General features: G+C 47.1%; 1 protein-coding gene across 5 annotated transcripts in view; it reads left to right on the plus strand.

Annotated features, from left to right (window-relative positions):
• Positions 1-12,579, plus strand: part of IREB2 (iron responsive element binding protein 2) — a 271,408-nt gene that overhangs the window by 239,879 nt on the left and 18,950 nt on the right. For all 5 annotated transcript variants that reach the window (XM_063926565.1, XM_063926564.1, XM_063926562.1 and 2 more), the window contains one exon: positions 12,379-12,503. In XM_063926565.1, the coding sequence (XP_063782635.1) occupies positions 12,379-12,503 (125 nt within the window). The remainder of the gene's footprint in view (positions 1-12,378; positions 12,504-12,579) is intronic.

A 12,579-nucleotide genomic window follows, 5' to 3' on the forward strand; every position in this document is an offset into this window, starting at 1 on the left:
GGTGTCTCTCCTGTGGTGGTTACAGAGTGCTCATCTTCTAGAGGGCCGCAGATTCGGCATTCAGGATTGGATGCTGGTGACCACGGAGGCCAGCCCGAGAGGCTGGGGAGCAGTCACACAAGGAAAAAATTTCCAGGGAGTGTGATCAAGTCTGGAGACTTTTCTCCACATAAATATACTGGAGCTAAGGGTAAATTTATAATGCTCTAAGCTTAGCAAGACCTCTGCTTCAAGGTCAGCCGGTATTGATCCAGTGGGAAAAACATCACGGCAGTCGCCCACGTAAACAGACAGGGCGGCACAAGAAGCTGGAGGGCAATGGCAAAAACTGCAAGGACTTTTCGCTGGGCGGAAAATCATGTGATAGCACTGTCAGCAGTGTTTCATTCCGGGAGTGGAAACTCGGAAGCAGACTTCCTCAGCAGGCACGACCTCCACCCGGGAGAGTGGAAACTTCATCGGGAAGTTTTTCCACATGATTGTGAACCGTTGGGAAATACCAAAGGTGGACATGATGGCGTCCCGTCTGAACAAAAAACGGGACAGGTATTGCGCCAGGTCAAGAGACCCTCAGGCAATAGCTGTGGACGTTCTGGTAACACCGTGGGTGTACCAGTCGGTGTATGTGTTCCCTCCTCTGCTTCTCATACCTAAGGTACTGAGAATTATAAGACGTAGAGGAGTAAGAACTATACTCATGGCTCCGGATTGGCCAAGAAGGACTTGGTACCCGGAACTTCAAGAGATGCTCACAGAGGACTTATGGCCTCTGCCGCTAAGAAGGGACTTGCTTCAGCAAGTACCATGTCTGTTCCAAGACTTACCGCAGCTGCGTTTGACGGCATGGCGGTGGAACGCCGGATCCTAAGGGAAAAAGGCATTCCGGAAGAGGTCATTCCTACCCTGGTCAAAGCCAGGAAGGCGGTGACCGCACAACATTATCACCACATGTGGCGAAAATATGTTGCGTGGTGTGAGGCCAGGAAGGCCCCACGAAGAAATTTCAACTCGGTCGATTCCTGCATTTCCTGCAAACAGGAGTGTCTATGGGCCTCAAATTGGGGCCCATTAAGGTTCAAATTTCGGCCCTGTCGATTTTCTTCCAGAAAGAATTGGCTTCAGTTCCTGAAGTCCAGAAGTTTGTCAAGGGAGTATTGCATATACAACCCCCTTTTGTGCCTCCAGTGGCACTGTGGGATCTTAACGTAGTTCTGGGATTCCTCAAATCACATTGGTTTAAAACCAGTCAAATCTGTGGATTTGAAGCATCTCACATGAAAAGTGACCATGCTCTTGGCCCTGGCCTGGGCCAGGCGAGTGTCAAATTGGTGGGTTTTTTCTCAAAAAATCCCATATCTGTTTGTCCATTCGGACAGGGCAGAGCTGCGGACTCGTCCCCAGTTCTCTCCCTAAGGTGGTGTCAGTGTTTCACCTGAACCAGCTTATTGTGGTGCCTTGCGCCTACTAGGGACTTGGAGGACTCCAAGTTGCTGGATGTTGTCAGGGCCCTGAAAGTATAGGTTCCAGGACGGCTGGAGTCAGGAAAACTGACTTGCTGTTATCCTGTATGCACCCAACAAACTGGGTGCTCTTGCTTCTAAGCAGACTATTGCTAGTTGGATGTGTAATACAATTCAGCTTGCACATTCTGTGGCAGGCCTGCCACAGCCAAAATATGTAAATGCCCATTCCACAAGGAAGGTGGGCTCATCTTGGGCGGCTGCCCGAGGGGTCTCGGCTTTACAACTTTGCCGAGCGGCTATTTAGTCAGGGGCAAACACGTTTGTAAAATCCTACAAATTTGATACCCTGGCTAAGGAGGACCTGGAGTTCTCTCATTCGGTGCTGCAGAGTCATCCGCACTCTCCCGCCCGTTTGGGAGCTTTGGTATAATCCCCATGGTCCTTTCAGGAACCCCAGCATCCACTAGGACGATAGAGAAAATAAGAATTTACTTACCGATAATTCTATTTCTCGGAGTCCGTAGTGGATGCTGGGCGCCCATCCCAAGTGCGGATTATCTGCATTACTTGTACATAGTTACAAAAATCGGGTTATTATTGTTGTGAGCCATCTTTTCAGAGGCTCCGCTGTTATCATACTGTTAACTGGGTTCAGATCACAGGTTGTACAGTGTGATTGGTGTGGCTGGTATGAGTCTTACCCGGGATTCAAAATCCTTCCTTATTGTGTACGCTCGTCCGGGCACAGTATCCTAACTGAGGCTTGGAGGAGGGTCATAGGGGGAGGAGCCAGTGCACACCACCTGATCCTAAAGCTTTACTTTTTGTGCCCTGTCTCCTGCGGAGCCGCTATTCCCCATGGTCCTTTCAGGAACCCCAGCATCCACTACGGACTCCGAGAAATAGAATTATCGGTAAGTAAATTCTTATTTTAAGGGAGATATTCTGTTTGGGGAGGATTTAAATAAGATTGTGGCTGACTTGGCTACTGCCAAAACTGCCTGTCTGCCAAGTACTGCTCCTTCTGTGTCGAAGGCTAAAGGTACTTCCTTTCGCCCCTTTCGTCCTTCAGGTAAAGCAAAAGGTCAGGCGTACAACAAGCAGGCCTACACTTCCAAACCTGGTGAGCCTAAGCCCAAAAGAGCCTGGGCGGCCTGTCATCCAGCTTCCAAGACAGATAAGCCTGCCGGATGACGGGTCGGGCCTCCCTCTGGGGGATCCCAGGGTGGGGGGCCGGCTTCTAGGGTATACTTAGGAATGGTTGAAGACCACTTCAGATGCCTGGGTACGGTAAGTCGTCACTCGAGGTTATGCCATAGCCTTCAAAAACCGACCCCCTCATCGATTTTGCCAGACAGATGTCCCGTTGGACAAGACAAAGGCAAACACTCTACATTCGGTGGTACAGACCCTCCTGGATACAGGAGTCGTAGTACGGTGCCTCTTGCGCAGAGGGGCCGGGAGTACTATTCTCCGCTGTTTCTAGTCACAAAACCGAATGGGTCCTCCCGGCCCATTCTCAACCTCAAGGCATTGAACAGGTTTGTGAAGGTTTCCATGTTCCGGATGGAAACCCTTCGCTCTATAGTTCTGGCCTTGGAATCTGGGGACTTCATGGTCTCCCTGGATATACAGAATGCTTACCTGCATATTCCTATAGCAGTGTCTCATCCGCAATACCTGAGATTTGTGATTGGCAACTGCCATTACCCGTTTCGGGCGTTACCTTTTGGTTTAACAACGGCTCCGCGAGTCTTTACAAAAGTCATGGCGGTGATGACGGTGGTACACCGCCATCTAGGGGTCAGGATACTGCCGTATTTGGACGACTTTGGTAATCCTGGCAAATTCCCCAGAGCTTCTCCTGCGTCATCTAGATGTGACGGTCCGGTTTCTGCAAGCCCACGGGTGGCTTATCAACTGGAAGAAGTCATCCCTGATCCCTGCTGCATCTGGGAGCACTATTGGACACTAACAACCAGCGGTTGTTCCTGTCTCAGGAGAAAGTCCTGAAACTTCAGGACAGGATTCGTTGCTTCCTATCTCGTCCGCAAGTGTCGATACATTCGGAGATGCAGGTGCTGGGCCTCATGATGTCAGCATTCGACATGGAGTACGCTCAATTTCGCTCTCGCCCTCTCCAGAGGCTGATTCTAGCCAAATGGGACGGCCTGCCTCACCGGATCAGGTCTCAAATGATTTCATTGACTCCGGAGGTCCGTCTGTCGCTGCTCTAGTGGCTCCGGGACCAGCAACTGTGCAGGGGCCGTCCGTTCTGGATATCCGACTGGGTCCTGTTGACGACAGATGCCAGTCTAAAAGGTTGGGGCGCGGGGCTGGAGCAACACTCCCTTCAGGGGCGGTGAACCAAGGAGGAGTCCCTCCTCTCGATCAATATTCTGGAGTTGCGGGCGGTCTTCAATGCCTTGAACCTAGCCCAGCATTTAATTCAGAACCGTCCTGTTCAAGTACAGTCGGACAACGCCACCACAGTGGCTTACGTAAATCATTAAGGCGGCACTCAAAGCCGCCTAGCAATGAAGGAAGTCTCACGGATTCTACAGTGGGCAGAACGCCATCTACCGGCCATATCGGCAATATTCATTCCGGGAGTCCTGAATTGGGAAGCGGACTTTCTCAGTCGTCAGGACGTGCATGCCGGCGAGTGGGGCCTCCATCCAAGTGTTTCAACTCCTAGTGGAAAGGTGGGGCCTTCCAGACGTAGATCTGATGGCGTCTCAACACAATCACAAGGTTCCGGTCTTCGGAGCAAGGACAAGGGATCCTCAAGCAGCATTCGTGGATGCGATGGCAGTACCGTGGAGGTTTCGGCTGCCGTACGTGTTCCCTCCGGTGTCACTCCTGCCCAGGGTAATTCAGAAGTTCAAGCAAGAAAAAGGAATTCTGCTTCTCATAGCTCCAGCGTGGCCCAGACGGCACTGGTTCTCAGACCTGCAAGGCCTATCGCCAGAGCGTCCAATTTTACTTCCACAATGCCCAGACCTCCTCGTTCAGGGCCCCTGTGTCTACCAGGACCTAGCCCGGCTGTCTTTGACGGCATGGCTCTTGAAGCTTCCGTCTTAAGGTGGTCATTCCGAGTTGTTCGCTCGTTATTTTTTTTTTTCGCAACGGAGCAATTAGTCGCTAATGCGCATGCGCAATGTCCGCAGTGCGACTGCGCCAAGTAAATTTGCTATGCAGTTAGGTATTTTACTCACGGCATTACGAGGTTTTTTATTCGTTCTGGTGATCGTAATGTGATTGACAGGAAGTGGGTGTTTCTGGGCGGAAACTGGCCGTTTTATGGGAGTGTGTGAAAAAACGCTACCGTTTCTGGGAAAAACGCGGGAGTGGCTGGAGAAACGGGGGAGTGTCTGGGCGAACGCTGGGTGTGTTTGTGACGTCAAACCAGGAACGAAATTGACTGAACTGATCGCAATGGCAGAGTAAGTCTCGAGCTACTCAGAAACTGCAAAGAAATTTCTATTCGCAATTTTGAGAATCTTTCGTTCGCAATTTTGATAAGCTAAGATTCACTCCCAGTAGGCGGCGGCTTAGCGTGTGCAAAGCTGCTAAAAGCAGCTTGCGAGCGAACAACTCGGAATCACCCCCTAAGTGCTAAAGGGTGTTCTGAGGCGGTCATTTAAACTATGTTGCGGGCCAGGAAACCGGCTTCTGCTCGGATTTACTATAGGGTCTGGCATTCTTACTTTGTTTGGTGCGCATCTAACGATTATGACGCTTCCAAGTTTAGTATAGCCAAGTTGTTGGCTTTTCTTCAGCAGGGCCTGGACTTAGGCCTGCGTCTGGCCTCCCTCAAGGTTCAAATATCTGCCTTATCGGTGTGGTTTCAGAGAAAAATTGTGACCTTACCTGATGTGCATACCTTTACTCAGGGCGTGTTGCGTATCCAACCTCCCTATGTCCCTCCTGTGGCTCCTTGGGACTTGTCGGTGGTTTTGGGGGCGTTACAAGAGTCTCCGTTGTAACCTCTTGGTTCAGCTGACCTTAAGTGGCTTTCCCTTAAGGTGGTGTTTCTGCTGGCTATTGCTTCAGCTAGAAGAGTGTTGGATTTGGGTGCCTTGTCCTGTAGTTCCCCATATCTGATATTTCACCGTTACCGGGCGGTTCTTAGGACTCGTCCCGGCTATCTACCTAAGGTGGTTTCTTCGTTCCACCTTAATCAGGAGATTGTAGTTCCGGCACTTGTTTCTCCTGATCTGTCTCCCAAAGAGCGGTCTTTGGATGTGGTACGGGCTCTCCGTATCTACGTGAAGAGAACTGCTCCTATTAGGAAATCTGATTCTCTTTTTGTTGTGTTTGGGTTTCTCAAACGGGGCTGTCCTGCTCACAAGCAAACTCTGGCCAGATGGATTAGAATGGTGATTGCACATGCTTATGTGAAGGCTGGTCTCTCTGCTCCTGATCACATTAAGGCCCATTCTACTCGGTCTGTTGGACCTTCTTGGGCGGCCCAAAGTGGTGCGACCCTTGAACTATTGTGCAAGGCGGCTACGTGGTCCTCTGTGAACACGTTCATGAGGTTCTATGCCTTCGATACTGCCGCTTCCCAGGATGCTTCCTTTGGACGCCGGGTTCTTGTGCCCGCTACAGTGCGTCCCCTCCCATAAGGAACTGCTTTAGGACATCCCCATTGTCCATTCCTTGTGGAGCCCAGTGTACACCGCAGCAGAAAACGAGTTTTATGGTAAGAACTTTCCTTTGTTAAAACTCTTTCTGCGAGGTACACTGGGCTCCACAAGGCGCCCACCCTGACGCACTTAGCTTCTTTGGGTTGGTATGGCATTAGCCGCTGACACGTCTCCTGTCGCGAGAATGCGGTGTTGTGGCTACTAACCGTTGTCATCTCTTTTCCTGCTACTGCATTGGACTGGTTAACTAAAAACTGAGATCCTGTACAGGGAGGCGGGGTGTTATAGGAGGCGGCGCTATGCATTCTGGCAACAGTCAAAGCTTTGAGCTTGTTGGTGCCTCGGATCAAGATCCTACTCTGCACCCCATTGTCCATTCCTTGTGGAGCCCAGTGTACCTCGCAGAAAGAGTTTTAACAAAGGTAAGTTCTTACCATAAAACTCGTTTTCTCGTAGTCCGTAGAGGATGCAGGGCGCCCGCCTAGCGCTTCGCTTTCCTGCAAATGTTATTTGTTCAATACAACTTCGTTGTAGTTGAGTACTGCATTGTTATTTGGTAAGTAATGTTTCAGCAGTTGCTGAGTAGTTCAAGCTAGTTAGCTTGATGTGCCTTGTATGTGTGAACTGGTATGAATCTCGCCACTATCTGTGTATAATCCTTCTCTCGAAGATGTCCGTCTCCTTGGGCACAGTTTCTAGACTGAGTCTGGTAGGAGGGGCATAGAGGGAGGAGCCAGCCCACACACTGAAACTCTTAAAGTGCCAGTGGCTACTGGTGGACCTGTCTATACCACATGGTACTAATGTGGACCCCAGCATCCTCTACAGACTACGAGGAAAGGATTTACCGGCAGGTAACCAAAATCCTATTTTCTCTTTCATCTTTTCTGGGAGTGACACTGGTATACCTATGGGCGTAGATGCCAAATCAGAGCAGACAAAAAATTCAAGCAAAGTTGTCTATAAAGCTTGCTACGCCCCTCTACATCCCTTCAAGCCATGGAACGTCCATTTTATTTTTTTCTTTCAGCCTAGGTGGACATTGGTACTGTGAGGTATGGTGATGTGGAGCACTGCGGGCACCAAGGAGTTAATGTCTTGTAAAGTGCAGCAGAGGCTCCTCCTCCCCTATGCCCCGCCTGCTCTTCAGTGAACCAGTTTTTTTCTTTGTGCTCAAACAACAAGGGCGCTTTTTTTGGGAGGGGCTTGCTTGCAGCTCATTTTAACTTCAATTATTTATATTTTTCAAGCTACTGCATGCTTTAACTTTCATAGCAGCAGCGCTGCTGAGGCCTTTCTGAGCCCACCGCTAGACCACCAAGGATATTTAATACTTAACACAGGGAAAACTTCAGTGGCGTCGCTGGGGTTCCAGGCGGGGATGGGGAGTCCTCTGCATCTCCACCCCCACCCCCTTGTCTACAGCCTTTCCTGGGTGATGGTGCCAAGAGGTCCTTTTCTCCTTCCTCTATACTAAGCTGGTTGGTCATTTTAAGAGGACAGACCTGTTATGCTTCCCTATACCGCACTGTTGTATTGTTCCTCACCTCAGTTCTCTGTGTTGGCGGTTGGGAGCTTATGTGCCTTTCTTATTACAAATTTTAGAGCTACTGCATATGGTACCAGTAGGGTTGGAATAGCCAGTTTGTTTTTTTCTATATATTTTTTATGTTTTTTAACTGTTAGTCTTCTTAGTTTTTTAGCCTGCTGTTTCTTTTGACAGTAGTCATAGCTGTGTTGGGCCACACAGTCCCAGTACCTTAAACACTGATTCCTTTATCTGTGCTCTGTTTAAGATGTCCTTCAAGGGTTCTTCCAAAACCTCCCAAAAGGACACAGCCACTTCTGGGTTGCGAGCATATACACATGCACTGCCAGCAAAGAAAACATTTCCAAAAATAAATGGGAAATGTTTACAGCAGGACCTGAGGTGTCTACCCTATGAGTTCCAGTCTTGGGCCACGCCCTTGACTTCGACCATGCGGCAGCTGGAATACATACGTTTTACCGCCACCCGGGATCCCGGCTGTCATAATCCCAACTACGGGATCCTGGCCACCAGTATGCTGACAGTGGGGTGAGCACTAGAAAGACCTTTGCAGGCACGGTGGCTCACTGCTCTCGCCACAGGATCTATTCTTCCTCTGTGGGTGTTGTGGCATTATGACCTCTGGGATACCGACAGGGGGTCTCGTGATTGCCTCCCCGGCAGCTGGCTTCCACTAGGACAGCCGCAGACTGTTACACCACAACAGCCTGCTACAGAGCCACTGTGGCCTTTCATGTCCGTGCAGGGATTGGTCCAGGTTTCCAGATCTCTACAACAGGCTTGTGGTTCCTCATCTGCATGTAAGAGCCCCGAAGGGAGGCTTCGTTGCTCACGCTAACTTCTAACTCCCACTCGGAAGCTACCTCGGATGAGGATGCCTCTTGCCAAAGTACCCTCCGCTCAGGAAGACCTCATGATTCAAGTCAGGGTGGAAAATTTGATCAATGCGGTTCATCTCTAGTTGCAGGTCAAGGACTCTGACACGCAACCAGATGCAGAGGGTCCCTTCTTCAAAAGGAAGAAAAAGGATCCGACTGGTTTACCCCCATTCTCTCACGTATGTGAGATCTTCAAGGAGGCTTGGTCGCACCCTAACAAAGAATTAAGATCCCGGCGAATATCCTCCTATCCGATTCCAGAGGCGGACCAAAAGAAATTGTAAGCACCACCTCCAGTGGACTCTCCCAATGCAAGGTTGGTTAAATCAAGCACACTTCCCATTCCAGATGTTGCGTCGCTCTGGGATCCAACTGACAATTAGTTGTAGCAGTTCCTTAAGTCGCTGTTTACCAACGCGGGTGTGGCTATTCGTCAAGCCTTTGCTTTGGTCTGGGTCTCCTTGGCCATAGGAAGCTGGGTGGATTCCTTGGCAGGAGTTCTCCAGTCAGGGACTCACTGCTCTGATTTGCTATCCAGTGTGGATAACATTAAAGAGGCTAGCATTTACTTGGGTGAGGCTGCTTTGGGCCCTGGCACCTTTGCATCCAAGATCTCAGCTTCCTCTATTGCATCTAGATGAGCGTTATGACTTTGTTTTTGGTGAGCATATAACGAATCTAAAGAGAAAAAGATAAAGCCTTGGAAGCCCACCCCTTTTCTGGGAATGTGCTTTTTGGTCCAGAATTACACAATATTGTGGCTACCATTGCGGCCTCTAAAACGGCCTTTTTGCCTCCCGCATCCTCTAAGACCGAAAGCCCTCCTTTCGTTCCTTTGCCAGTGGATGTCGAAAAATCCACCGCCCTACATGCTTCCATCAGTTCCCTCTTACCAACAGTGGTAATTGTCCCAGTACCATTTCCTCAGAAGGGTACCGACTTATATTCCAGTCTGTTCTTGGTTCAAAAGCCAACAGATCATTCCTCCCTATTCTGATTCCGAAGAAGTTGACCCTGTTCCTTTGCATTGAAAGGGGTACTACAGGTTATGTCTTGCTACTCTCTGTCTAGATTGCCTAGATTGTCTAGATTGTCTACCTGTTTATGGGGCTATGATTCACCTTGATATGTTATGTCATGCTTCTCTGTCTCCCTATCCAGATTAAGCACTAGCGACCGAGATCACATTTCTGATGCTCAGTAGTCAGTTCAGGTGCTGGTTGTCATAGAGCACGTTCTGTCATTCTTGTTCTTTCTCTGTTTTAGATTAAGTACTGTTTTTTGTGTTGTTGTGTTTTTTTTAACCTTTTTGACTAGGTTACTTTTCTGTTTCATCCTGCTCACTCTTCCCCGGCCTCAGATGTTTTTCCGGCTTACTTTGTCTCTACTTGTTTGACTTGAGCCTTAACTACCGCTTTATGTCACACTAATCTTTCTTCCCTTGTTTAGGTTGAGTTCTAGCTTCACAGGTTATGTCTCATATTTTATCCCTATGTTTAGCCTGCATATTCCGCTACTTAATCTGTCTCCTTGTCAAGATTTAGTAATTACGTCCTAGTTCGCAAGATAGGTCATAATTCTCTTTTTGGGGCAGTGGTTCACAAACTTTCATGAATCGTAGTTCCCTAGAGTATCAGTATTTTTTTTTCACAGCACCCCAAGGCCAAAAGTTTATTATTGATAAATTCTGAATAAATTATAAAATTACGTAAATTGTGCTTACTTGTCATCCTTAGTTATGTGGTGGTGGTCATGGTTGTGCTTCTGATTGTCCACATGCTTTATTATTGGCAGCCACCAGCACTGGTTTTGCCTGTCACATGGACCATAAATTATTTTGTTTATACCTCGACCACCAGCCTTAGGCACCACTGCAAGTGACCTGAGGCACCCCAAAGCAAGAACCACGACTCCAGAGTCTGAATGTGGACTGATGTCATATTTTTTTCATGTTGGCTTGAGTGTCCATAGTTATGCTGCTCTATATTCCGGTTTATGTGAAGTGCCGCCTTGTTGCACATGTTCACAATGTATTTCTTAGTTTGTGCATTTACTCATTGTATAACATGTTATGCTCCAGCACTCCAAATATTTGGTATTGCTACATTTTTGTGACTTGTTAGGTTGCAATTCATTCTTTACTTTTGATGTTGAGTTGGTTGATTGTGTTAAGTACTGTTTTTCTGACAATATAGATAAGTCATGCTACTATCTATTTGTTATGTCTAGAACTGGCTCCCATGCACACTAAAGATAAACTGGAAAAAGCCTTTAACATGGTACTCCCTACATGATATTGACTGTTTTCTAAGCTATTTTGTTATCTTGCATATATTTGTCATATTGACAAGATTTTGTCTAAAATGTATGTATTTCTGTGTTCTCTCAGCTGTACTTGTCGAGTATTGCCTTTCATGAGCTACTTTTCCTACCAGAGTGTAAGGCTACTCATCCAACTTATTATCTTGGGTACAGTGACTTAGTTCTGTCACATTACTCCTCCCCCCATTTCCCTCCAGTAGTGCTAACATTTTGACATGGGTTTTACGATTGTACCATCTTCATTTACGGGGGAGTGCGACTTTAGTTCTCTTCTGTTTGGGTGCACTCCACCCTTCTCTAGTCATGGGGCAGAAGCCTGTTGGTAGTCCCGTTAACAAGTAATTTGTCTCTCTAAAAACAAGAGGGGGATAGCACTCATAAGTAACATTTTATGTAAAATTCACACTAACAAAGTGCCAATTGCATGCATACGTACAGTAATTATGTGCTTATCTGATATCAATAGAAATCCTCTGATTACTTCCTCCCACTCCTATCTCCAAGATTTTTCACGTGCTGCTCCCTTCCTCTGGAATTCTTTACCTCTCCCCCTCAGACTCTCCACCTCTCTACAAAACTTAAAACGGGCTCTTAAGACCCATTTCTTTACCAAACCCAGCCAAATCTCATCCTAACCCTCTGTTCCACGCTCTCTATGTACCCCATCTGTGTCACTCCTGTCTGTTTACCCCTCCCCTTAGAATGTAAGCTCTCACGAGTAGAGCCCTCTTCCCTCATGTGCTTATCCTTTTCTTACTTTAATAATCCTCAACTGCCCAAATCACGCAGTTTTTTGGCCACCTGGAACTTATCTCTGTCATTTACTGGTGTAGTTATGCTTAGTTACCCTGTACTTGTCCTAAATTGTCTTCAACTGTAAGTCACTGTTTTCCTGTTTTGATTATGTGCATATGTACTCTGTAATTGGGCGCTGCGGAACCCTTGTGGCGCCATATAAATAAAGGATAATAATAATAATAATTAGACCTACGCCAATTTACAAAAACAGTCAATGGACTCCCGTCTCCAATGAAGGAATTTTCTGCAATAAATATAAATTATATGCTGTAGTAGAGAGAGAAATAATTTACGTCCATTAAGTACCATGACAAAATTAGTCTGTTTTCATCTCCTATTTTTTTTTTTTTTTTAAACAACTGACTTGTGATAAAAACTAAATTTGTCTCTAATATAAGTTTGCTTTTAGGAGGTGAGACATTACACAAAGTAAGTTGGAAGGCAATCGCACATAGAGTACTCCGTGAATCCTAGTTCAGTACTCGATTTAGAACAAATGGTGGTGTGTGCAGCATTTTTTGCAGACTACATTGTTGTATTTGCCTAATTAGGTTAATTTTCCAGTGAAATGCCTTATTGTAGTTTTTGCTGACGCTGTCATTTTTTGTTAATTGTACATTCAGTGTGTAGATTACTAACTGCCATACTTTTAATATAGTCATTGTTGTCTGCCTTCTCTCTGTACAGAGAATAATATGCTCTTACATTATTTTTAGGGGATAATGCTAAGGGGGAGAAGATCTTCCTACGAGACATTTGGCCCAGCCGTGAGGAGGTTTTACAAGTAGAGGAACATCTTGTTATACCATCCATGTTCAAAGATCTGAAAGTCAAAATAGAGGTAAAACCTGATCTACATAAGGAAAGTTTACAAACACTAATTGCAGAGTATATACAGTATAGTGATATATACAGGC

The sequence above is a fragment of the Pseudophryne corroboree genome, chromosome 6 (assembly GCF_028390025.1).
Source record: "Pseudophryne corroboree isolate aPseCor3 chromosome 6, aPseCor3.hap2, whole genome shotgun sequence".
NCBI classification, from domain to species: Eukaryota; Metazoa; Chordata; class Amphibia; order Anura; family Myobatrachidae; genus Pseudophryne; species Pseudophryne corroboree.